This window comes from Pinus tabuliformis, chromosome 7 (genome assembly GCF_031772625.1).
Source record: "Pinus tabuliformis cultivar Carrire ecotype Pingquan chromosome 7, CPIR1, whole genome shotgun sequence".
In the NCBI taxonomy this organism is placed as follows: domain Eukaryota; kingdom Viridiplantae; phylum Streptophyta; class Pinopsida; order Pinales; family Pinaceae; genus Pinus; species Pinus tabuliformis.
The window spans coordinates 1,897,228,813-1,897,255,705 of NC_142293.1; the positions used below are offsets into that span (position 1 = coordinate 1,897,228,813).

Here is a 26,893-nt window from a genome sequence, read left to right on the forward strand (position 1 = left end):
ATCTTCAACAAAAATCACTTTACAAGGAATGATCTTACAGAGAAACTGAGAGAAAACACCTGAGAGTTTCCCCTAGAAACTTTCTGACACCCTGGAGACCCTTCTTCTACTTTTGCGTCACTTCTGCGTCCCTCTACGTCAGCCTGCGTGAGGGTTGCGTCTCCCCTGGACTGTGTCTCCCTCTGCATTGTCTCTCAATGTCCCTACTTCACCTCCTCCTCAGTCACTGACTATTGTTGATGCCCTCCTCTTCCTCCACCCTACAACTCTTCCTCTAAAATCAATCTCCTTCTCTTTGAGAATAGATTTTCCTTGGGATACTGAGTATCTGTTGGTATGTCTCCAAATGATCCTCAAGTCATCTCTTATACTTTTCATGTTGATGAATCAACGGTCGAGATTAAGTCTCTAATCAACGGCTAAGATTAAAACAAACTTGATCCTCGTCTCTTAGAAGCTTCTCACCCTTAAAAATATTAATTATTTTAATAACTCCTCATCCGAGTGGAATTTCTCCAAATGATTTCTAGGTCTTGGAGATCTCATGTGCCTTAGCCTCTCCACCAAATTTCAAGGCTAGAGCACATCCGATGCTACCCAAAATCAACACTCCCTCTTAGTGAGGAATGTGCTCTAGCAATGCTTCACCATAGAAGCATCACATTGATCCTTCGCATCGGTCCTCTATGTTGATGCTTGGCCTGCTGCCCCACATCCACTGCATTGTTGCTTCCTATACTGCTGCCCATGACACTGCCACTGCCACTGCTACATTTGTACTGCAGCTCCCTCTCAACATGCTGCATCATGCTGCCCATACCACTGCTACTGCTAACTTTTGCACTGCAACTCCCGATGCTTATCCATTTTTGCTACTGAAAAGCATTCTTCACCATCCCCATCTTCTCCCTGAAATAAACAAACTATGTTCTTCCTAGAGCCTTGGTGAGGATGTCTGCCACCTGTTCTCCTATAGGAGTGTACCTCAATTGTACTGCCCCTCGTTGGACACAATCTCTGACAAAGTGACACTTGATATCAATGTGTTTCGGTCGATCATGAAATACTAGATTCTCAAATAGCTTGACACAACTCTAATTATCACACAAAATCCTGGTCGCTTCCATCCTTCTCGTGAACAGATTCACAAGCAATTTCCTAAGCCATATGGCTTCGCACGAAGCTGTGCTAGTTGCCATATATTTTGCTTCAGCTGAGCTCAGAGCCACGGATTTATGTTTTCTACTACACCAAGAGGTCATTCCTGATCCAATGTTGAAACAGTACCCAGTTGTACTTTTCCGATCTACTGAACTTCCAACCCAATTTGTGTCAGTGAACCCACTCAGCTTGATGTCATTGCCTTGGGTGTACAATAGTCCATGCTCGACTATTCCTTATATATATCTGAGAACATGTTTTGTTGCTGCCCAGTGCGCCCTCTTGGGTTCCACCATGAACTGACTAAGGGTGTTGACAACGTAACAAATGTTTGACCTGGTATTGACCAGATACATCAAGGACCCTATAAGTCGCCTGTACAAGGTGGGCTCAACGTCTTTATCTTCTGATGCATCAATCTTCTACCAGTTGGTGATCATTGGAGTAGCCATAGGCCTACAGTCCTGCATCATGAATCTCTTCAAAATGTTTGTAGCATATCTCCCTTGTCCAAGGAAGATCTCACCCTTCTGCTGCCAAACTTCCTACCCCAAGAAATAATGCATCTGTCCCAAATCCTTCATGTCGAATTCTGTGGCTAGGTTCTTCTTGCAGTCTTTGATGAGCTTGGATGATCCTGTCAAGAAAAGATCATCTACATATAATACCAGGATTAGAGGGTCAATCTCTACGACAAGATAGTTTAGGATCTATGTCACTCTTGACGAACCCCATCTTCTGCAATTACCCATCAATTTGACCATACCATGCTCTAGGTGTCTGTTTAAGCCCATACACAGCTTTCTTTAATCTGCATACATGAGATTTCTTATCATGTCTCTCAAAACCCTCTTGCTGTTCAATGTATACTTCTTCTTTTATCACCCCGTTCAAGAACGTCGTCTTGACATCCACCTAGTGAATCTCCCACCCCATCTGTACTGCAAGGGATATCACGGTTCTAATAGAAGCTTACCTGGCTATTGGGGCGAAGGTTTCTTCGTAGTCTATCCCCTCCTTCTGAGCATACCCCTTAGCCACAAACCTAGCTTTGTATTTCTCCAGACTGTTGTCTGCAGCATATTTGACTTTGCAGATCCATCTTGAACCGACCATTGACCTGTCCCGAGGCCTAGGTACCACTTCCCAGACATCATTGACCATTATAGAACTGTATTCCTCCACCATAGCCTCCACCCATACTTGATGTTGAATGGCCTCCTGAAAACTAGAGGGTTCCCCAACCTGAGCAATTAGGGCCCTGTCTGGTTGTCTTCGCTCCCTTTTATCATTCCTGGGTGCACCAACAAAGTCCTCTGCATCCCGTAGAATCTGTCGGAGTTCCTGGCTCATTCTTCCACTGGTAGTGGATACTGTTAGTACTTACAATTTCCTAGGCTGAAAAGGAAATCGAGAAGGGTAACCTCAAACCACTTCAGCTCAGTAGCTAGCCCTACTGAGTATGAGAGGGATCTCTCTAAGTCTCTTATCAATGATATGACTTTAAGCAAATGAGTTTTAGGCTAATTATATATATTTGTTTGTTTGTTTGTGAAAATTTGGATTTTAAGGTTTGCTGGACCAGGGTTTGGAGCTACAGGTAGGTCTAGGTTGTGGGAGTGCAGAAACAAATATGAGAAGGAGTTAGATATCATAAGTCATGGCGCATTTAGATAGTTGTCAATGTAGTATAGAAGAGCAAGTGCAAAAGACACTAATGAGCATAAACATACATGATTTCATTAGCTTAGGAAGACATGAACAAAACTATAAAAACCAGATAAATAGAGCTTGAGAAACAAGATTTTTGTATATTTCACTGAAAGGAATCCATAGAAAGGAGAGATATCATAGAGAGGAAGATGTTTTAACCATTAAAATACAAATAGAATGAAGTACAAACACCATGAACTCACTGGGCTAGAGTTCCTTGAAAATAGCTGCAACTGTTTTTGTATTAACTGAAAAGAAGATTACATGCAAGCCTCCTCCACAAAAAGTTCAACCCTCTTCTCCTGAGGAGAAATGATACATATAGACTCTCCTAGACCACTTGCCCACCTTCAGGAGTCAAATTCCTTGGTGGAGGAACTGACTCCAAGATTCTCTCAACCAACAGGTGAGAGTGAGAAGGTGAAACTCAAACACTTCATCAAGAGTTTGTTTAGGAGTTTGCTTCCTTTATGAGGCCTAATAAACATAAAAAACAACCTATGATGTACATTTATTCATGCCTACATCACCTAGCCTCGAAACTAGTGCCATTACATAGAGAATCTTGACTTTGACTAAGTCAAACTAGAAACTAGAAATTTACACAGTGTAATTTACAATTTGAAACACAGAAAAGTGCAGAAGCGCAGCACCAACTTTGAGCTGGGTCAAAATGCAAAACTGAGAGAACGGTCAACTAGCCCTTCAAGTCTAGTTTCCATAACAGTTTGAATTTCTGAATTTGGACCATGGGAAGGCCTTCAAAAATCCATTCTCCCAAGGCCGCTTCAGAAGCACAGTGCATGTCAAAAAAGGGTCCAAAATGCTGGTTTTTTACCACTTTTTTGCCTTTTTCTCCAAAACTGAGCCACCTCTGCAAAATCTGAGCAAATGGGTTTTTAGAGGATGGCAAGAGCTTTTCAAAAATGTACACCTTTCGTCAAATGGAGGCCTAATGAAAAACAGCAAAGCCAAGGCACTACTCCCTGCGCTTTTGGAGCAACGAATATTCTGAATGTAGACCAAAATTTCTCAAAAAACTCAAAATGCTCAGAATTTGCTCAAAATTGGAGGAAAGGTGTAAAAACATGTTTTTTAAAGCTTCATAGATGCTTCAACAAGCATCTCCAAGTTTCCCTCATCCTTTTGGTCTTTCTTGGCTTCCTTGAGCTTGTTTTCAGGCTACTTTACCTTGACATTGGCGATCATGTTTTGAGCCTGGTAGTGTTGCGCCATATGTCTGAGCAACTGATTATCTATGTTTGCCTTCTCAAGGAGCTTCTCCAAGTGTTCATTCACCCTATTGAGCCAATACTTGTCTTGATTGACCTCAAGAGAAATTCTATCTTCTAGGTCCATATCTTCATTCAATAGGAAGTGTTTTTCCTCTTCTTGCAAAGCTTTCTTCAGGCCCTTTGTTCTTGGCCCTTTCCTCTTTCCTTTCCCTTTTGATGCTTCAAGCTCGCTTGATTCTATGATCTCTTTACCCTTGCCAACCTACTGCAATAACTTGGCTTGTTGTTTTTCCATGATCAATCCCTTTGCTTTGAGCTGATTGTTCTCCTGTTGAAGGAATGAAATAATGTATCTAGCTCTCGACATGTTTACTGTAAGCTCCTTGATCTAATGGTCCTTATCTTTGATTGTTTGTTGCATGATTGAAGTCTGATCTTCCGCCTCTAAATCAATAAGCTGAAACTCGTGCTCAACTGTCTCTTTATCTTTTGATATCGGTTCCTGCTTTGTTGATGAATAAGGCTTGGCCCCTTTCTCTCTGTGAGAAGAAAACACAAGCCTCTTCCCTTTCTTATACACTTTATTCACCTCAGGTTTGGGTAGCTGAGTCTTCTACATTGTTTTGCTAGATGACCCTACCTTTGTTTGTTGTTTTGGCGCACTAGGAGACTGAGATGCTGCATTTTTCTCATGCCATTTCAAGGTTGCTTCCAAAAAGGTTTCCCAAGCCATACCTTTCTCTGCCAACTGGTGAAGGACAATGGTTTTGATGAGACTGTGATGGAACAAGCTTAGGGAGTGCTCTTTGTCCTTTAATTGTATTTTTTCAGACATTTTGGAAATGCTCCTGAATAGATAATTACACATGTTGAGTGGCTTTTAAGAGGTCAAATGCATTAGAAGGAGAATATGATAGGCATAGAACCTGGAGAATCTACCTTCATAAGTGAAGAATCTCATGACAGTTTTCATCAAAGGGGCATATTTCTCCAATAAATATCTGCAAGGCATGAGGTGAGTATGTGTTTCTCTATATGGCATCTTCAAGAAAGGCTTGTAGTATTCAAGATCTAGGCTCATTCCTTTGAACCAATATTTGCCATTGTCCAGTAACCCAGTTGCAATTGAGATGGAGGCCACTGAAAAGCTGAACTCAACACCAGCAATGACAGCAGTTTCTCCTTTCATCCTTGGTTTTCAGAAAGTAGATCCAAGTCTTCTTAGAGTGGTCATCAATGAAGGTGACGAAGTATTCGGCACCACTAAGAGATTTTGTGGACATAGGTCTGCAGATGTCTGAGTGTATCAATCCTAGAACACTCTGAGCTCTATTGTTACTTCTGGAAAATGTTGCTTTGGCATACTTGCCTAGAGCACACCCTTTGCATACATCATCTCATTCGGTACTTAATTCTGGAACTCCTGATACTGTTTTCCTAAGAATTCTCAGAGCCCCATAGTGTAAGTGTCACATCCTCCTATGCCATAGTTCATTCAAATATTTATCTCCATTGCTACCTATCAGTGCCATTGGAGATTCTAGTTGTAATCTATACAGCCTATTACTTTTGATTCCAATCTGGGCCTTCCTTTTCCAACTCGGGTGTTTGACATATACTTTCTCCTTAATGAAGAAAACATCATAGTCCTTGTTTTGAAGTTGAGATATGGAGAGTAAGTTCATCCCCTATCTTGGCACATGTAGCACATTGGTTGCCCAAAGTCGCTCTCCTGCTTCGGTTTGAAAAACTACAATACCTCTTCCTACGGGGGTAAACTTTCCCTTATTTCCCATGGTGATCTAAAAATTCATCCTTTCTTCCTGACAATTTGAAAAACATTCTCGAATTCCTGTCATATGCCAAGAAGCTCCACTATCTATATACCAAACCTCAGAGGCGGTAGAGCTTTCTAGGCAAGTGACTTCTTCTCCAGTCTAGAAGCTAACATTGAACAACTGTGATCCATGTCCATCGTGCTTTCTTCTTGAAATCTACGTGACTCCCTTTGAGTTGATGCCTTTGTATCATGCTCCTGACCCATAGCCAATTCTTCTCTCCTGTTGTCGGATCTCTCCTCTAATACCATGTGAAAATTTCGAACCCGAAATTCTACTGCAGCAACTAATTTATTTCACCTACTTATTCTTCACAATAAGTTATTTACGAAATCCCTTTAGGAAACATTAAAATAAATTCTACTGCAGTTATCACATAATTACACAGAGAAAATAATAGCGATATACATGCACAAGAACCAATCACATCAACACAGTTGTTTTTGGACAATTGTCCACGGAAAAACCCAATGTGGGAAAACCGGTCCAGCAGATGAGAGTTTTATCAATCTTCAGCAGCAATCGCTTTACAAGGAATGATTTTACAAAGAAACAGAAAAGAAAACATCTAAGACATTCCCCTGGAAACTTTCTAACACACTGGAGACCCTTCTCCCACTTCTACGTCACTTCTGCATCACTCTGCGTGGTTCTGCGTCCCTCTGCATGAACTTGTGTGAGGGTTGTGTCGTCCTCTGCATCAACCTACGTGAGGGTTGCATCTCCCTCTGCATTGTCTCTCAATGTCCCTGCTTCACCTCCTCCTCAGTCACTGACTGCTGTTGATGCCCTCCTCTTCCTCCACCCTACAACTCTCCCTCTGAAATCGATCTCCTTCTGTTTGAGAATCGGTTTTCCTTGGGATACTGAGTCTCTGTCGATGTGTCTCTGAATGATCCTCAAGTCTTCTCTTATACTTTTCTTGTTGATGAATCAACGACCAAGATTAAGTCTCTAATCAACGGCTAATATTAAAACAGACTTGATACTAGTCTCTTAGAATCTTCTCACCCTTATCTTTATTAATACCCATTAATATTTTTATTTTCCTAAGTTTAGACTTAGGAACCCATTAAAAATATTAATTATTTTAATAACTCCTCATCCGGGTGGAATTTCTCCAAACAATTTATGGGTCTTGGAGATCTCATGTGCCTTAGCCTCTCCAACAAATTTCAAGGCTAGAGCACATCTGATGCTACCCAAAATCAACAAATATATGGTGTCAGGAAGTGATACCATAGAACCAAAAGCAGGGTTTCCCATGTAGTGCCACTCCTAAAGTTGATAGCCAATAGAGGAGATCACACAGGACTAGGATATAGGATTAACCCCCCTAGTTGAGGTAAGGGAACAAAAGTACAGTCAAAGCCCTTCCTTCTTTCAGGTTCCCCAGTAGTCCATGCCCAAGTGTGCCCAAGAAAAACAAGCATAGACACCCAATTACATAATGAAAAACCATACCTTCAAGGTTGGATGGCCCACCTTCAAACATACGATCATGATAGATGAGCGCTAGTACACGATTGTTGGCTTTGCTAGCAGAGAATGGTAGCACATCAAAGCTATCAAGTGGTTGCAAGTGGTTGTTGGTTGTCGGCTGAAGACAAATCTAGGAGAAAATTCTCCAATAGGGGGTCACCCACTGGTAGTGGCCAAAAAGCCATACAACTACTTTGCCATCACTAAATATTGCTCTACCACTGTTATGAATAAAATATATATAAAATAATACAAATAATGTAAATAACAATAATAACGATTAATGATTAATTAACTAATAATTAATAGTGAAGAGGTATGTCTATAGGACATGACCATTTGTGAAGAGGTACCAACCTAGGGTATATAAGCAGACCCTCACCCTCATTTGTAATCATCTCACTTGTATTCAAATATTCTTATATAACATATTATCTGTCTCACCATGGACATTCTTATATACCAGATCTTGTGAATATTCTTCGGCGTATATGAACCTTGTTCGTAACATTGGTGTTTGAGCATTCCATTGAGTATACGAACTTTGTTTGTTGCATTGATATTAGAGCCATGTTGGTTGATCTCGACCCTTAGGCATTAACTTTCGTCAACCTTGTTGTCGTGTGATCAAGTGTTTCGCTACATAGTTGGAGTTTGGAGTTTCTCCATTCTGTTGGTTTTTGTCATTTTAGGCCTTTCATTGTTAAAAAAAAAGAGAAAAAAAGTTTATAAAAAAAGGGGAAAATAAGAAAGAAATATATATTATTAAAACAAAAGAAAAAGGTTAATTAAAAAAAGTTATATATATATATATTAAAAAAAGAGTTAAAAAATGGTATACAAAAAGAAAAAATTTAGAAAATTATATATAAAGGAAAAAAATTCAAAAGTCAGAAAAAAAATGAATTCATATTTAAAGAAAAATATATATTATTAAAAAAATATATAAACAGAAGAGTATAAAGTTTAAAAAAATTCCAAAAGAGATTTGAAGTTAAAACAAAAAAGGGATTACCTTTAAAACTTAAGCTCATCACGACAAAATATTTACAAACGAAAAAAGGGTTCCTCTAAAAAAAACCTAAGTTCATTCAGAAAAAAAGAAAAATGGGGACCAATAATGAAAGATTTCCTAAAACCTTTAGTAAATGTGTTAGTACACTATTTAAAATCAAAGGATCACTCGCAAGAAGAGATATTATAATCTCTATCAATCCTACTGAAGATAGTAATTATGTTAGTACTAAATGTGCTAACCAATTAGTGATTCCTGAATCGAATATAATTGAAAAAGAAAATTTGTTGACACAAGTGACAAACAATATGACATAAGCAATCTATAACTAAGTATTGGAGATTATACTTTCATCTCACAATTCACCATGAAAACCTTATTTTTTTACAATAGTGACATTGTTTTGGGCTCACCCTGGATGGAAACTCTAGGGTCCTTCATATAAATATGAAAAATAAGTTTTTTGACATTTTCATACAAAAGGAAAAAAATAACACTACAGGATGTTACATTGAAGCCAAATTCAGTAACACCAGAAGACATATAAGATATTTCAAAAGTAATTTTTCAAGAAGGTAAAAGTACTACAAAATATGCAAAGAGAAGTTGAGAAGATCACCGCTGACAAAAATGAAAAAGTTTCTCAGCTTAGAGACCATAGTGAAAAATTACTGACATAAATTAAGAAGCTTAAGAAGGCCTTAAGATCATTGGAAAACAAGGTACAACAGCTTATCGAGAAGCAAGCATCGAATGTAGAAGTCCAAGTTGAAGAGAAGGGAATAAATATTGATCCAGTGATTATCACAACTCAAGAGAAAGACAAGCCTGTTGAAGAAAAGACACACTTTGATGTTGTGTTGATTTGGGGTAGCATCGGATATGCTCTAGCCACAAAATTTGGTGGAGACGTTGGGGCACTTGAGATCCTCAATACCCAGAAAGGGTTTGGGTAGATTCTAAACAGATCAGGAGATTAAGATAATTAATATTTTTAATGGAGTCCCTAAGTCTAAACTTAGGGAAAATAAAATATTAATGTGTATTAATATGAATCTGTGTTAAAATGGTCCAAAAGACATGGATCAAGCCAGATCTAATCTTAACCGTTGAATAGGGACTTAATCTCGGCCGTTGAGATGTCAACAGAAAAAGTATAAGAGGAGGCTTGAGTGGCACTTGGAGAACACACTGAGGAAGACCAGTCAGTTCAATTTCTGGAGTGGAGTTTGCTGAGAAATTGAACCAGTGGTCTGGAGAGCAGTCAGGAGGCAGCAAGTACAGAACAGAAAGACAGGAGATCAGCGCAAAAGAGGCAGACGCAGAACCAGAGGAAGCCACGCAAAGGCAGCAGAGACTACACAGAGCCAGAATGGCCTTGTCATCCACGCAGAGGCTGCAAGAGTGACGCAAAAGCCCAGAGAGGCTGCACAGAGCCTTAGTAGGCTAACGCAGAGGGTTTCAAGATGACACAGAGGGTTTCAGGTTGTATCAGAGGTCAGTAGGGCCTACGCTGGGTTTAGGAAAGTGTTAGAAGTTGGTCTATCTGTGATTAAGCCAGTTTGGCACCCTGTTGTACAACAAAATTACTGAATAATAAAATCCACCCTTGTTCCACCAGTTTTCCCACATTGGGTTTTTCCAGGGACATTAGTCCAAAATCACTGTGTCAATGTGTGCATATTTTTGTTTCTGCATTACAATGTGATATTTGCAGCAATATTTATTTTAATGTTTATTGAAGTAATTTCATGAATAACTTATGATGAAATAAGTAGCAAAAGTAAATCAGTGGTTGCAGTGATAGAATTTTCACATGGTATCAGAGCAAGTAATCAAAGACAAAAAGGGAAAATCAGTTATGAGTCGAGACCATGATGCAGAGAAATCCACCTCAAGGGATTCACGCAGATTTTCAAAAGATTGCACAAGAGAGGGAGATTTTGATTTCTCTATGTTGGCTTCCAGGTTAGAAGAAGAAGTGGCGTGCATGACTAGTGTTGCATCATCAGAAGTATGGTATATAGAGAGTGGAGCCTCGTGGCATATGACGGGAATCAGGGAGTGTTTCTCAAAATATCGAGAAGAGAACATGAACTTTCAAATCAGCATGGGGAACAAGGCAAAGTGTACTCCAGTAGGAAAGGGTACCATAGTTTTTCAGATAGAATCGGAAGAGCGGTTTTGTGCCACAAATGTGTTGCATGTGCCAGGATTGGGGATGAACTTACTTTTTGTGTCACAACTACAAGGCAAGTGCTATGACGTCTACTTCATCAAGGAAAAGGTATACATCAAACACCCGAGCTGGAAAAAGAAAGTGCAGATCGGGATCAAAAGTAATCGGTTGTACAGATTACAACTAGAATCTCCAATGGCACTAATAGGCAGTCATGGGGACAAAGACTTGAACGAACTATGGCACAGAAGGATGGGTCACTTGCACCATGGAGCTCTGAGAATTCTCAAGAGCATTGTAACAGTAGTTCCGGATCTGAGTATGGAACAAGATGATGTATGCAGGGGATGCGCTCTAGGAAAGTATGCCAAGGCGGCATTTCCTAGGAGCAACCACAGGGCCAAGAGTGTACTAGGATTGATACACTCAGATATCTGCGGACCTATGTCCGTCAAAGCTCTCAGTGGTGCTGAGTATTTCCTTACCTTCATTGATGACCACTCGAGGAAAACTTAGATCTATTTTTTGAAAACTAAGGATGAGGTTTTTGCCGATTCAAGGAGTTCAAGGCTCTAGTGGAGAATCTGACAGGTAAGAAGATCAAAGTCTTGCACTCAGATAATGGTGGAAAATATGTCAATAAAGATTGCATTGATTATTTCGTTAAGGAGGGCATCAGAAGAGAGTGGATAGCTCCCTACAATCCGGAGCAAAATGGGGTGGCAGAAAGGAAAAACAGGACTATTGTAGAAGCAACTAGGGCCATGTTGTATGATCAGGATATGCCAAAATTCTTGTGGGCAGAAGCATACAACAAAGTTGTCTACGTTCAAAACAGGACTCCTCATCGGGCATTAGGCAAGATTACTCCAGAGAAAGTCTTCACTGGGAATACACCTGAAGTCAGTCATTTCAGGATATTTGGGAGTTTGGCATATTGTTGCATACCCAAAGAAAAGAGGAAGAAGCTATATCAAACTGCAGAAAAGGGGTATCTGGCAAGATATAGCGAGAACACTAAGGCATACAAGATCTATCTTCCAAGGAGTAGGAAGGTAGTAGTATGACAAGATGTAAAGTTCATGGAGGACAGGGCTTTCAGAAGATCTTGCGCAATGTCTTCCAAGGAGCAGTCGAAAGAGGATCTGTTGGTCATGCCTCTTCAACCAACGGAAGTGAAGAATCCTTCCTCAGATCAGGAAGATTCTCAGGATGAGGAAGAAGAGCAAACAGAAGCACCTATTGGCAGAGGAAGAACCAACAGGGAGCTTCGTCAGATTCTGCGTGATGCAAAGAACTTCATCGAAGAGCCAAGGAACAGTAAAAGGGAGTGAAAATAGCCAAACAGGTATCAGGCGTTAGTAGCTCAAGATGGAGAGCCTGCCAACGTCAAGGAGACAACTCAGCATCAGGTCTGGCTAGATGCGATGGTGGAGTATAACTCCATAATGGTAAACGATGTCTGGGAGGTGGTGTCAAGGCCTCAACACAGATCTGTGGTAGGTTCAAGATGGATCTACAAAATCAAATATACTACGGACGACAGTATTGAAAAATAGAAGGCCAGGTTTGTGGCTAAGGGGTATGCTCAAAAGGAAGGGATTGACTATGAGGAAACCTCCGCCCCGGTAGCCAGGTATACATCTATTAGGACCGTGATATCTCTTGCAGCCCAGATGGGATGGGAGATCTATCAGATGGATGTCAAGGCAACATTTCTAAACGGGGTAATAGAAGACGTATACATTGAACAACTAGAGGGCTTTGAAACTCATGAGAAGAAGTCTCATGTATGCAGATTGAAGAAAGCCTTGTATGGGCTGAAGCAAGCACCAAGAGCATGGTATGGTCGAATAGATGACTACTTGCAAAAGATGGGGTTTGTCAAGAGTGTCGCGGATCTGAATCTCTATTATCTGGTCGTAGAAAGCGAGCCACTTATCTCAGTATTATATGTGGATGATCTCTTCTTGATAGGATCATCCAAACTCATTGAAGATTGCAAGAATCTAGCCACAGAGTTCGATATGAAGGATCTGGGACGAATGCACTATTTTCTAAGGTTGGAAGTTTAATAGCAGAAAGGAGAAATCTTCCTTGGGCAAGGAAGGTATGCTAAAATAATTCTGAAAAGGTTCGGGATGGGAGATTGTAGACCTATGGCTACGCCAATGATCACCAACTGGAAGAAGATTGATGCATCAGAAGACAAGGATGTCGATCCCACCCTATACCAACAACTCATAGGGTCCCTGATGTATCTAGTCAATACCAGGCCAGATATTTGCTACGCTATCAACACCCTCAGTCAGTTCATGGTGGAACCAAAAAGAGCTCACTGGGCAGCAGCCAAGCACGTTCTCAGGTATTTACAAGGAACAGTTGATTATGGGCTCTTGTACAACAAGGGGAAGGATGTCAGATTGAGTGGATTTACTAATGCATATTGGGCAGGAAGTTCAGTGGATCGGAAAAGTACATTTGGGTACTGTTTCAACATCGGATCAAGAACCTCCTGGTGCAGTACGAAACAGAATTCTGTGGCTCTAAGCTCGTCTGAGGCAAAATATATGGCAGGAAGCACATCTTTGTGTGAGGTCATATGGCTTAGAAAACTGTTGGTAAACCTATTCAGAAGAAATATGGAGGTGACCAAGATCATGTGTGATAATCAGAGTTGCATCAAACTCTCTGAGAATCCAGTATTTCATGATAGGTCAAAGCATATTGATATCCGGTGTCACTTTGTCAGAGATTGTGTCCAACGTGGAGTTGTACAATTGAGCTACACTCCTACAAGGGAACAAGTGGCAGATATCCTCGCCAAGGCCCTTGGAAAGTCAAAATTTGACTACTTCAAGGAAAAGATGGAGATGGTAAAGAACCCCTTTCAGAAGTAGTGTGTTAGCAGCACAAATGAAGAGGGAGTTGTAGTGCAGATGCAGTGTTGGGAGAAAGGACCAACAGTAGCACAAATGCAAAGGGAGTTGCAGTGCAGATGCAGTGTTGGGAGAAAGGACCAACAACAACACAGATGCAAAGGAAGGTGCAGTGCGGATGCAGTGCTGGGAGAAAGGACTAGCAGCAGCACGGATGCAGAGGGAGCTGTCGTACAGATGCAGCAGTGGCAGTGGCAGAACCATGGGCAGCAGTACAGGATGCAACAGTGCAGAGGATGTTGGGTAGGGAGGCCTAGCATCAACACAGGTACCGATGTCGGATGATCAGAGTAATACTCAATGAGGAGTTTTGCTAAAGCACTGTCCTCACTAAGAGGGAGTGTTGATTTGGGGTAGCATCTGATGTGTTCTAGCCACAAAATTTAGTGGAGAAGTTGGGGCATAGTTTTTAAAACCAGAACCGGTGACTGGACCGGTCCACCTAATGAACCAGTTTATCGACCGGAACCGATCTAACCGGCACTGGTTTGGTCTAAACGAACCGGTTTTAGAAACATACATTAAATAATTAATTTCTAATGAAACAAAAGTAATTTTAAGATTTAAAACCATGATTCCAAGCCAATAGAGACAAAATATGCAAAGTTTGCTCATTTATATACCATGTAAAGGTGAATATATCAAAATGGCACCGAGTGCAATACATATCATCAACAAAATAGCAAAATACATAAGCAATGAGGCTCTAAATGGCCTATAAAGTCCAAAAACAATGTTGCAAGCTATGAGGCCATTGGCCTACTACAAGTCTACAATGTTCACATGATCAATCATCAAGTTCATCACCACTACTAGCCACAAGATCATCATCAGGAGCTACATAGACATCATCTGGTTAAGAGTCTGCGGATGCCTCAGCCTGATCTGCAACCTCAGTATCAATGCCACCAATAACAATAGAAGTGGACCTAATGGAAGCACGAGTTTGTCGACCTGCATGACTAGTGCCTTCCACTGGTTTTTTGCCTTTCCTTGATGCCACTACTGATCCTGGTTCCAATGCCACCAAATAATCTGCTTCATCCCCTGCTAAAGCCATGTTGATATCAAAATCAGCCTCAGACACAGGTTCTTCAGTCTCCTCCACCAATTCTGATGTTGGATCAAAATTCTCCAACACAATGGGATCTAGATCAAGAGTATTGCTCATCATTTGGAGCTCTGATTGCATTTATTGTTTACCCCCAAACCATGAAATCCTGAAAACCATTAAGTCTGTTGAATTTTGAGTGAAATCTAAAATTCTAGTTCCTCCATATGAAATCCAACGAGGTCGAAACCTCTCTCAAACATCCTGAGTCATTTCATGGTAATGTTAAAAATTTAAGTAAAAGGATGAAAATGAAAATTAAAGGAAATGTCACTTTTACTTTAAGAATTTAATATTACCATTAATTTCCAACATTGTTAGGGTTGAAATGCGTCAGGAAAATGACAGGGTAGGCATGCTTTTCTTGGAAGGACAATTTTTGGAGGAAAACAACCCCAAATTTCCCTCAAAACAGCTTCAAAATTCACAAAAATGCATTTTGTATGGGTTATACTTGCCCTGGCAATAAACTGGCAGGTTCCATCCTAAACCGGCCGGTTAGGACTGGTTAGCTCCAATTTTTGCCCAAACAGGGTGTCTGACCAGGTTTTTTGACTGGTTCCAACCAGTGGGCCTACTAACTAGCCGGTTAGACCTGTAACCGGTTCGCTGGGCCAGTTTTGAATACTATGGGGCACATGAAATATTCAATACCCAGAAAGGGTTTGGGCAGATTCTAAATAGATCACGAGTTATTAAAATAATTAATATTTTTAATGGAGTCCCTAAGCCTAAACTTAGGGAAAATAAAATATTAATGTGTATTAATATGAATCTGTGTTAAAATGGTCCAAAATACATGGATCAAGCCAGATCTAATCTTAGTCGTTGATTAGGGACATAATCTCAGCTGTTGAGATGTCAACAGAAGAAGTATAAGACGAGGCTTGAGGGGCACTCGAAGAACACATGGAGGGAGACTAGTTAGTTCAATTTCTGGTGCAGGGCTCGCTGAGAAATTGAACTAGTGGTCTGGAGAGCAGTCAGGAGGCAGCAAGTATAGAACAGAGAGAAGGGAGATCAACAAAGAAACGGCAGACGCAGAACCAAAGGAAGCCACGCAGAGGCAACAGAGACTGCGCAGAGCGAGAAGGGCATGCGTCATCCACGCAGACGTTGCAAGAGTGACGCAGAAGCCCAGAGAGGCTGCGTAGAGCCTCAATAGGCTGACGCAGAGGATTTCAGGTCGTAGTAGAGGTCAATAGGGCCTACGTCGGGTTTAGGAAAGTGTTAGAAGTTTGTCTATCTGTGGGTAAGCCAGTTTGGCACCTTATTGTACAAGAAAATTGTTGAATAATAAATTCCTCCCTTGCTGCACCGGTTTTCCCACATTGGGTTTTTCCGAGGACATTAGTCCAAAATAACTATGTCAATGTGTGCATATTTTGTTTCCGCATTACGATGTGACATCTGTAGCAGTATTTATTTTAATGTTTATTGAAGTAATTTCATGAATAACTTACGATGAAATAAGTAGGAAAATTAAATCAGTTGCTATAGTGATAGAATTTTCACAGCAGTTCAGAGGATGAACATCCCAAGTGAAGGTTTTGTAACCAACTCAACGGCATCGTCACCTGAAGTAAATCAGAATATTGCCACACACATGATAAGGGAAAGACAAACTAGAATAACTCCTTTGTTGGAATTTCTAAGTCTAACTATTAGAAATTCTTCCTGTACTTTCGGATTTATCTCTTCCTACTTGTTATGTTAATTAGCAAGTTATTTACCATGTAAATACTGAAAATAAATACAAGTACAGTCTCAACACATACAGATCATCAACTAAAGGAAAAACAAGCACACAAGTGACACCGTTATTTTTGAACTAGTGTCCCCGAAAAACCCAATGCAGGAAAACCGGTGCAGCAATCTGAGGGTTTTATTATTAGGCAGTTTCATAATACAATCTGGGTGCCAAAAATGGCTCACCCAACAGAGAATGCCCTTGGCAGTAGTACCTCTCAGTCGGAGACAGATATCAGCCCCAATCTGCCCCACGAAATCTCCCAGCGTCAACCTCTAGGGTCTGCGTCAACCTCTCTGACCCAGTGTCAACATCTCAGGGCTCTGCGTCAGCCTCTGGAGGCTCTGCATCTCCCACGCTGGCCCTCCTCAGTCTCTGCGCAACTCCTAGCTGCCTCTGCGTGGCCTCTACATGGCTCTACGTCAACCCTCTCCCGGCTTCTGCGTTGATGCTCCCGATACTATCTCTAGCTCTCTGCTACTGTATTCACTGCCCCTCAGCTGCAGCCTACAACTCTGATCACTCCTTCGATTTCCTCAACAAGCCCTGCCCCATAAAATCGAATTCTTGATCAACAAGGTGTGTTCTCCAAGTGACCCTCAAGCCTCCTTTTATACTTTTCTCGTTGACATTTCAACGGCCGAGATTAAGTCCCTAATCAACGACTAAGATTAGATCTGGCTTGAACCATGATTTTTGGACCATTCTAACTCAGTTTTATATTAATTCACATTAATATTTTATTTTCCCTAAGTTTAGACTTAGGGACACCATTAAAAATATTAATTATTTTAATATCTTCCAAACTAGTTAGATTATGTCCAAACCATTTCTGGGTATTGGAGATCTCATGTGCTTTAGTCTCTTCACCAATTTTCGTGGCTAGAACACATTTGATGCTATCCCAAATCAACACTCCCTCCTAGCGAGGCCTGTGCTCTAGTAATACTCCTTACTAAGTATCACCTTGATCATCCGTCACCAGTTCCTGCACTAATGCTAGGCCTTCTGCGCAACATCCTCTGCACTGCTGGATCATGTACTGCTACCCATGGCCCTTCCACTGCCACTGTTGCATCTGTACGACAGCTCCCTCTACATCCATGTTGCTGCCCATACCCCTGCCATTGCCACTACTGCAACTGCACTGCAACCCCTCTCATCATGCTGTATCGTGCTACCCATAGCACTGCCACTACTAACTGTTGCACTACATCTCGGCTACTGAGAAGTAAATAACTGATCTCCCAACTCTGACATCTCCGTCAAGCTAGAAAGATTCTTGATGCTGAAGCTCCCACTGTCACTGACAAGTGCTCCCTCTCTGACCTTTGCGCTGCTGCAATAACTTTGTGCATCTCACACTGCTGCCTCACGCTGTCTTGGGATTCCTACACTATCGCTCCATCCACATCCATCTCTACCGACAACAGCCAATCCTACGACTTCTCTTTGGCGCTGCCATAGCAAGGTATAATCCAAGAGGTTGCGTACCTCGAGGATCCTGCCCCTCATCGCCTGTAGTCTGTCTGACTACAGCTCGATGTCTCCCCACTTCCTCTCAAGTTGCGTATGAGCACTCATGGCACATTCATCATCTGTCTCCACTTCTTTCTCCGCCCTTGCTGGCGTAGACTGTCTTAGAAACCTCTCCCTTTCTCTTCTTCCTCGGACACTGGCTCACATAGTGACCCAGTTCCCCACAGTGGAAGCATTTGACCTTGGAGAGGTCCTTCTTCTTCCCTTTCTCCTGCTTTCCCTTAGATGCTAGGGCAGCATCCTCCTCTTCATCCTTCTTGATTCTGACCCCCTTGTCGCTGCTTCCCGCCTTAGTTAGCCTTCTAATTTCTTCTTCATGAAGAGCCACCCATAGTTCCGCCCAATCTGGAAGGGTCGACCTACCCAGTATGCTCTGGACAAATATCTCCTAATCCTCTGAGACTGTGTTCAATGCGGTCCTCACCATCATCTCCTCATCTAGCATGACCCCTATGGAAGTCAGATGATCCCGGATCTCCTTCAATCGACCAAGGAAGGTGTTTATATGTTCTCCCTTCTGCATCTAGTATGACTTTAGCTAATTTTCCAATAGCATCTTCCTCTGCACAGAAGTATGTTGATAGAATTTCGTTAGGGCCTCCCACAACACATTTTCCATGTCCTTTTTGGTAATATGTGGTACTACATGGCCCTTGACCCCGTAAAGGATGATGCTCTTGGCCCCCGCCATTGCCTTCTGGTACTTTTAGTTCTCATCCGGGTCAACTTTGATCACTATCGTGTTCAAGGAAAAGTGCTTGAGACGATTCCTGTCTAGAACAGACAAGATCTTGGCCTTCCAGACAACTAAGTTTGAGACTCCATCCAGTCCGTCCTGATCTTTTACCCCGTTCACTACCATTCCGCTACTCCTCTTTCGACTCTTCCGAGTTTCTCTACTTACCTCCTAGAAGTTCTCGATGTGACTCCCTCTGAGCCTCGATTTCCCTCCTGGAAACCCCTCTGCCAATGTCAAGATGCCTCCACTCCAATCGTTATTGTAGTTGCACCATTGATCCAAATTTCTTGGCTAGAAATCCTCGGCAGCAACTCCTTCCTCCTTGGTCTTGCCCTATTAGGTACTGTTCTCACCACAGTACCACACCAGCTTCACTCTGCAACTTACCCACAGCCTCCTATGCCCCAGTAAACTGAAGGTTAGAGCCTCTAAGCTCTGCGCAATCCCAACACCAACAAAAACCGCACCTCGTGACCACGGGCATCAATCCTTCCTCACTAAGAAAGATGATCAGACACTTCATAGGTCAGGTCTACTCTTCTTTGCCACTGCACTGATCCTCTTCTTGGCTCAAACTGATGACGCAGGCACTACGTCACCCCTTCCTTGCTGAGTTTCCGCTAGGAACAACTTCTGTCACTCGGGATAGTTGTTTCTGTTGCTGCTGCTCTACTCAGTTGATGCCCTCAGTTATCCTGTGATCTGCAACCACGCTCCAATACCATGTAGGAATTTCTAAGTCTAACTGTTAGAAATCCTTCTTATGCTTTCTGATTTATCTCTTCCTACTAGTTTTGTTAATTAACAAGTTATTTACCATGTAAATACTGAAAATAAATACAAGTACAGTCTCAACACATACAGATCAGCAACTGAAGGAAAAACAAGCACACTAGTGACACCATTATTTTTGGACTAATGTCCTAGAAAAACCCAATGCGGGAAAATCTGTGCAGTTTCAGAATACAATCTAGGTGCTAGAAATGGCTCACCCAACACAGAATTCCCTCAGCAGTAGAACCTCTCAGTCGGAGACAGATATCAGCCCTAATCTGCCCCACAAAATCTCCCAGCGTCAACCTCTATGGTCTGCGTCAACCTCTCTGGCCTAGCGTCAGCCTCTTGGGGCTCTGCATAAGCTTTTGGAGGCTTTGTGTCTCCCACGCTGGCCCTCCTCAGTCTCTGCGCAGCTCGTGGCTGCCTCTGCCTGCTTCTGTGTGGCCTCTAGCTGGCTCTGCGCCAACCCTCTCCCGGCTTCTGCACTAATTCTCCTAGTACTATCTCTGCCTCTTTGCTACTGCATTCACTGCCCCTCAGCTACAACTCTGATCACTCCTTTGATTTCCTCAGCAAGCACTACCCTAGAAAATCGAATTCTTGATCAACTCGGTGTGTTCTCCAAGTGACCCTCAAGCCTCCTCTTATACTTTTCTCGTTGGCAATTCAACGGCCGAGATTAAGTCCCTAATCAATGGCTAAGATTAGATCTGGCTTGATCCATGACTTTTGGACCATTCTAACTCAATTTTATATTAATTCACATTAATATTTTATTTTCCCTAAGTTTAGACTTAGGGACTCCATAAAAAATATTAATTATTTTAATATCTTCCAAAGTGGTTAGATTCTACGCAAACCATTTCTGGGTATTGGAGATCTCATATGCTTTAGCCTCTTCACCAATTTTCGTGGCTAGAGAACATCCGATGCTACCCCAAATCAACATCCTTATCTACATCTGAATCACAAGAATAGACATCTTAATCAATCTATGAATCTGTATCACTTCAAACTTAAACAACAAACTTATTTTCTAAAGACTACTAATGTCAGTACAATTCAGTCTTCCGATAACAATTCACACAACGTATCTAGTAACCACAAGATTCCACAAAAGATTAATTTAGGATGGTCAGATCCATTCTCAGTTCGAAAATTTTGTTTATCACTCACAGGATCATATCGTCTTGTATCAATGAAGATGACATTTCCGAGATGAGAAGACATTCAAAATAGAAAAAGGGATCAAGCCTTTTTATTAGTAAGCTTTGAGGACAAAGCTTGTTGAAGAGGAAGACAATGTTCTACTTGCCTGAGGTATATAAGCAGACTCTCACCCTCATTTGTAATCATCTCACTTGCATTCAAATATTTTTGTATAATATATTATCTGTCTCATGAGGGACATTCTTATATACTAGATCTTCTGAGTATTTTGCTGCATATACGAACCTTGATTGTAAAATTGGTATCAGAGCATTCCTTTGCATATACGAACTTTGTTCATTACAATACTTGTATCTTCTAAACATGAAATGGAAGCCAAATTCTTTTGCAAACCTAGTACATAAAGTATGTTATTAAGATGAACATTCTCTCCTAATTCCAACTTGATAGATGCAGATCCAATGCCTTCAATAGGGTAGCTATTCTTGTCTCCAAGTTCCACCTTGTGATATGAACTTCCTTTCAATAGACTTGAGAGTTGGTCACGTTCACCTGTCATGTGCCTTGATGCACCACTATCGATCAACCACATATCATCATCTTCAATGGAACCTGTAAGAGCAAAGAAGTAATAAAAATCTTTGTGACTTTCATCCTTGACTTTCTTGGGGTGCTCCTCATCTTTTGTTGTAGATGCATGATGTTTGTGTTTCCTCTTCTTGTCCTTTGATGCTTTCGGACAATTGTTTCTATAATGTCCAAACTTATGACATCCATAACATTGGACTTCAAACAAGTCCCTTTTTCCTTGAGGCTTAGGTCTTCTACGTGCATTCTTATTTTGAAAGCTAAACTTCTTTTTATCATTATTCCTTCTAGATTTTGCAGCAAAGGCATGAGATTCTCCTTCATCAAGTCTTTGGATCTTCCCTTTGTTAGTTTTTGGTAGCATCGGATGTGCTCTAGCCATGAAAATTGGTGGAGAGGCAAAGGCACATGAGTTCTAAAGAACCCACAAACTGTTTGGTGAAATTCCACCTGGATTGTATTTTATTAAAATAATTAATATTTTTAATGGGGTTCCTAAGTCTAAACTTAGGAAAATTAAAGTATTAAAGGGTATTAATCAAAATATGGGTGAGAATGATCTAGAAGGCGAATCAAGTCAAGTTTTAATTTTAGCCATTGATTAGAGACTTAATCTCGGCCGTTGAAGTATCAATAAGAAAAGTATAAGGAGGCTTGGGATTCATTTAGAAAAACACATGGAGAGAATGAATTGATCTGGAGTTCAATTTCTAGGGCTAGGAAGCTGCGAATTTGAAATGGGTGATCATTCTGCAACAAACGGGCAAGGATAGTTCGGGCGTACTGACAGAGAGAAAGGGAGAAGCTAGTGGAGGCAGTGCAGTAGCTAGGAGAACTGACTTTGGGCAAATCTAGCCCTGACGCAGAGCCAGAAGGGCCAGCTAGCGCAGAAACAGTGGCTACCCTCCACGCAAAAAGCGGAACTACCAGAACAACCGAGTAGATTGACACAGAAGGCAAAAGAGACAGTGCAACGTTGACGCAGAGCCTGTAAGGCTGCCACAGGGCTAAAGCAGAGGTAGTCGGGGTTAGCCAGTTTTGCTGCTGGATCAACCGGAATCTGCCGAGTTAAGTGAGGTAAAATTCACTCAGTTTTTCCGCCATTGTATTTTCTCTTTCACTAGATTGTCGGGAGGGCATCCAACATTGTATTCAGAATTACTGCTTAATAATAGAAACCCTCAGATTTGTTGCATCGGTTTTCCCGCATTGGGTTTTTCCGGGGACTATTTTGTCCAAAAATAACTATGCCTATGTATCTTGTTCTTTGCTCAATTTTTTGTTTCATGTAATCAAATTTAAAGTAGTGTAGGCTGCATAAGTAATTTGCTTCAGTATTCAGAAAATAATTTGATAATGTATATTAAAATCAAGTAGGAGAAGTAAATTCACTTTTTGCTGCAGTAGGGGTTCCTTGAGACTAGGAATTTTTTCACCCTTTAGCAATAAGCCTAGATTCCTCTTGAGTGCAAGAGGTCCATAATTCTTCAAAGGTTGGAGTATCCTTTCTAACACATGCAGACTGCAAATGAGTCCCATAAATCTGGTAGGCCATTTTGTGCAGTAGTGATTAATTCAGATTCAGAAATGACTTCACCAATACTTTGTAGCTGATCTCTTATGTTAGCAATTATCATGAAGTAGGAGGCCACAAGTTCATCTATCGACATTTTTGCATCACAAAGTTTATTTCTCAAAGACATCTTTTGACCAAAGTTATTAAAAGAGAATAAATTAAGAGTATCATAAACTTCCTTTGATGTAGCTAATTCTGAAACAAATGGAATCAAATGATCCTTAAGAGATTCAAATAAAATTCTTTGAGCCTTGACTTCACCCTTCCTGAACCTTGCTTTCCCTAAAGCATCATTTTCATCTAGTTGAGGTACTTTACCTTGGACAAATTGCAAAACTTCATGTTCTTCTAGGACAAGATCAATCCTCTTCTTCCATGCCTTGAAGTTTGATGCTCCTTCAAGTTTGTTTCCTTCTTTGCAAGAGGGAACCATTTGCTCAGAAATCTTGGACATAGAGATAGGGTATTTCTTCCTTGAGAGAGAGGGATTCAACAAGATGTGATCTTCAACTTTCTTCCTTCACTAAACCTCTGATACCATGTTAAAAATTCTAGGACAATGTACTGATTTCTGAACACTGATAATTACTTGTGATTTTATATATACAATCCTTTTAACAATTACCACTTTTTCATCAAGCAATTATACTTCAGAATATCAATCATACAAGAGTAAGAAAGCAGAGATCACAGTGCACACTATCAACACAATAATTACACAATATTGTATAAAACAATATCTTTCATTATAATTCAACCTTATTGCTTGTCAAATGAGATTATTCTCAATCTACAATCTACAGCATACCATCTCATTTCTTATTCAAGAATGTCATTGCCTAACTTTTCTTGCATGAGCTACAAATAGATTATCTTCTAAGTTCTTAGCCACCTCATCCACATGCATATCTTCAATGCTCATTTCAACAAATATTAAATAGTACTTTTACATGGGTCACCTTTGTTACATTTTCAATATACTAAATAACCTCTAAACCTGTTTATGGATTTAAACATACTATTGAGGCAAAAAGTTAGCATTGCGAACTTTATTAGTCACAAATGTCAAGCTTGCTGGCAACGTTACCATGAGAAAATGGTGTACAGTTGTCATTCTGTAGCAATGTTGGAAAAATCAAACTCGAGAATAACCCAGCAAATGTCAACAACTTAAAAATGGGAAAAGCTTTGAAAACATAGACAATGATTTGATGAAAAGATGGCAAGCATTAAAAAATGCAAAATATTTCACATTTTCTGTTTAAAATTAAATGTGAAGTATAGATTTTAATTTTTTCATTTTAAGATATTTCATCTTTTTTTTATGTCAGCTTTATTTTTTAGAAACAAATCACATTTTTTTCAAAAGTTCAACAAACTCAAGAGTGTAGTACTGGTCACAAAGGCTTTTGAAGATCTGGAAAAATAACTGAGAAATTGTTGATTTTTCGATAAATTTTTCTACACTATACAGTACAACTAGATCATGTTTAAATGCATGAGACAGTTCCTTCTCTACAACAAGAATTGTGGCAGTAAATGATTTGTACTCACAAGCCCTTTGCATCCTTTGTAGTTTGTAGAACATTTCCTTCCTTATAATTCAGTTTGCACAACACTTTTTTATCATAAAGGACACTGTACATCTTTATAATGTTATAGAAGTTATAAACTTATTTTGCATACAAAGTGACGGGTTCCTATCATCTAGACACTAATACTAATATGAACATTATTCACATGTTCTTAAGTGAGAACATTGTTTGTATAATCTTCTAATATATAATGCTGGAATTCAGTTTGCATTTCGAAGTGGAACACAATTGCAATAAGCGAATGCATGTGGGAGATCAAGTAAAATGAGGAATAATTGTCAAGGATACAAAAAAAAAAATCAAATTTGAAGTTTTAATGCCCAGCGTTGCTCAGAAAAAGAATTTTTTTTTTCATTTTCAGAATTTTCTACCAATTCTTTTAATTTCATTTGCTAGACGGATGCATATAATATCAAAAACTACAAACGATTGGTAAAGAGGCAGATATCAAATGAAATGATGTGCTCAAGTCCATTGGGTTATCCTAAAAAGGTTACATCAATGTAAAAATTATAAAAATTGGTTGGACCTAAGACTAAGCAAGCAATGATTATTAATATAAATAAAGCATACATGCATTTATATGAACACACATATGTACGGATTCAGGAATTCTTACCGACTGCAATGCATTAACTTGCTTGTAGCATATTATTTCATGGAAAGGCATGGATTCTATTGGTGTCAAACACTCTCTGCATGGTTACCACAAAATATGTTATTTTGTATTGTGCAAATCTAATACTACAACTACCAAACAATGCAAGAGAGGATCACTAAGATTTTCATATATCAAACACAGGCTATTCCCCATGCAACTAACAAGACAAAATATATTTTCCTAAATTTGTTTTCATAGTCTAATCAAGCTAGAACAAGCAATTAACTAAAATGCGACAACACTCGAAACTTATTCAGTACCAGGTTGCTACTTCTAATTTCAGAACCCACTTTTACTACTCTTTGTTATGCAACCCTACAATAGTGCAATAGACATCAATATAAGGCTCTACCATGTTGCAGTGATCTCAAAGCAAATGAATCTTTGCCCTTTAGAGATCAAGAAGAAATGATCATTCCTTGGATTCTATAACGTTTAGAAACCCCCTTTACTACAAATGAAAACTGCCTTCTCTTAGACCTAAGGTTCAAAACCTTTCATACCCTATCCAACGCCTTTAATGTAAATATCTCAGTACAATCACAATTAGCAAACCATGAATTTCAGTAAAAATAAAACTATTTTATATTAATAATTAAATGTCAATCACAGAATTGGTTGTAACTTACACAACTATATATATATATATATATGAATGATGCATATCAAACTTGTCAAATTCAGCCAACTTATAATCTAAGGCTCTAAGCCTGCCTGGTTTCTTTAGAAAAAGCATCAACTTATATGTTGATTGGAACTCAATCTTTGTTTTCCTAATAACATAGAACTCAAACTGAAATAACTAATTATTATACATCCCCCCTTTGTTTACTCTCAAATAAAGGCTTCGAATACAAAGCATTTAAATAGTGGTCAATGTTGTACCTTGGAAGACAACCTCTCACTGAGGAGAGGTCAGTGCCCAAGACATTTGTTTAAAACTATAATGAAATAAGTTTGTTGTCCCATTGTTTTAAAACCCCAGAAATTATAATTATAAAGACAGTGCCTCTTAATCTTCTATGGGAAAAACAACCTTTCAAAGTGGCCTTCTGATGTTGAATACAATTTTAATGGAAGTGTAGTGAGAAAAAATGGTGAGAGTCTTCAACAACAGGCTGCCAAATGCAGAATCTTTTGTCTTCAACTTTAGAGGAAATATGTAATTAACATGGAATGATATATAGAAAAGAGGAGCACATAATTAAGGTACTTTTAACTTTAACTCACAGGAATCTGATTTTTGCAGAACTGTAAAATTAAAGGCCAGCAACTTCATTACTCTCTTCTATGAAAGAAAAACATAAAATGAAAAATAACAGGAAACACATTTTATACTCAACATGTGTCTGGAATCACTTTGAAATCTTTATTCAAATCCACAAGAAGATTGAGAATACAAGTAGTTTCTACTTCTGAGGTCCAAAACTCGGAACCTTCACTTCTCTTTCTGAATTGATTTTATACAAAATTTCAAAAAGGACAGTTACGAAACTGTCAACTGCCAAAACTACTAACTTCCTAAACTACTTTGGAATTAATTGTTCTTCCAAACATTACATTTTTAAAAGGAGAAAACATAAATACATCATTTCAGAAATATCTAAAAAGAAACTACTATATGACAGGTGGAACTGCTTCATTTAGTAATCTGAGACTCTGGTGCAGATGAAGGTCCAACTTCTGCACTTGTTGCTGTTGGTGACATCCATTCTCTGCATTTTTTCCAGATGGTTGTATCTGAACTTGGACTCTTGACAAACCTTTGTGTGTCATTATGAAATTGGTGATTCTACTGTATGTTGGTTTGTCAATAAAAAGAGTT

General features: G+C 39.9%; 1 protein-coding gene across 1 annotated transcript in view; it reads right to left on the reverse strand.

The window, feature by feature from the left end:
- LOC149256052 (origin of replication complex subunit 3-like) overlaps positions 1-26,893 on the reverse strand; it is a 437,168-nt gene that overhangs the window by 61,395 nt on the left and 348,880 nt on the right. The window contains exon 14 of the mRNA XM_089460652.1: positions 25,027-25,102. Within this exon, the coding sequence (XP_089316778.1) occupies positions 25,027-25,102 (76 nt within the window). The remainder of the gene's footprint in view (positions 1-25,026; positions 25,103-26,893) is intronic.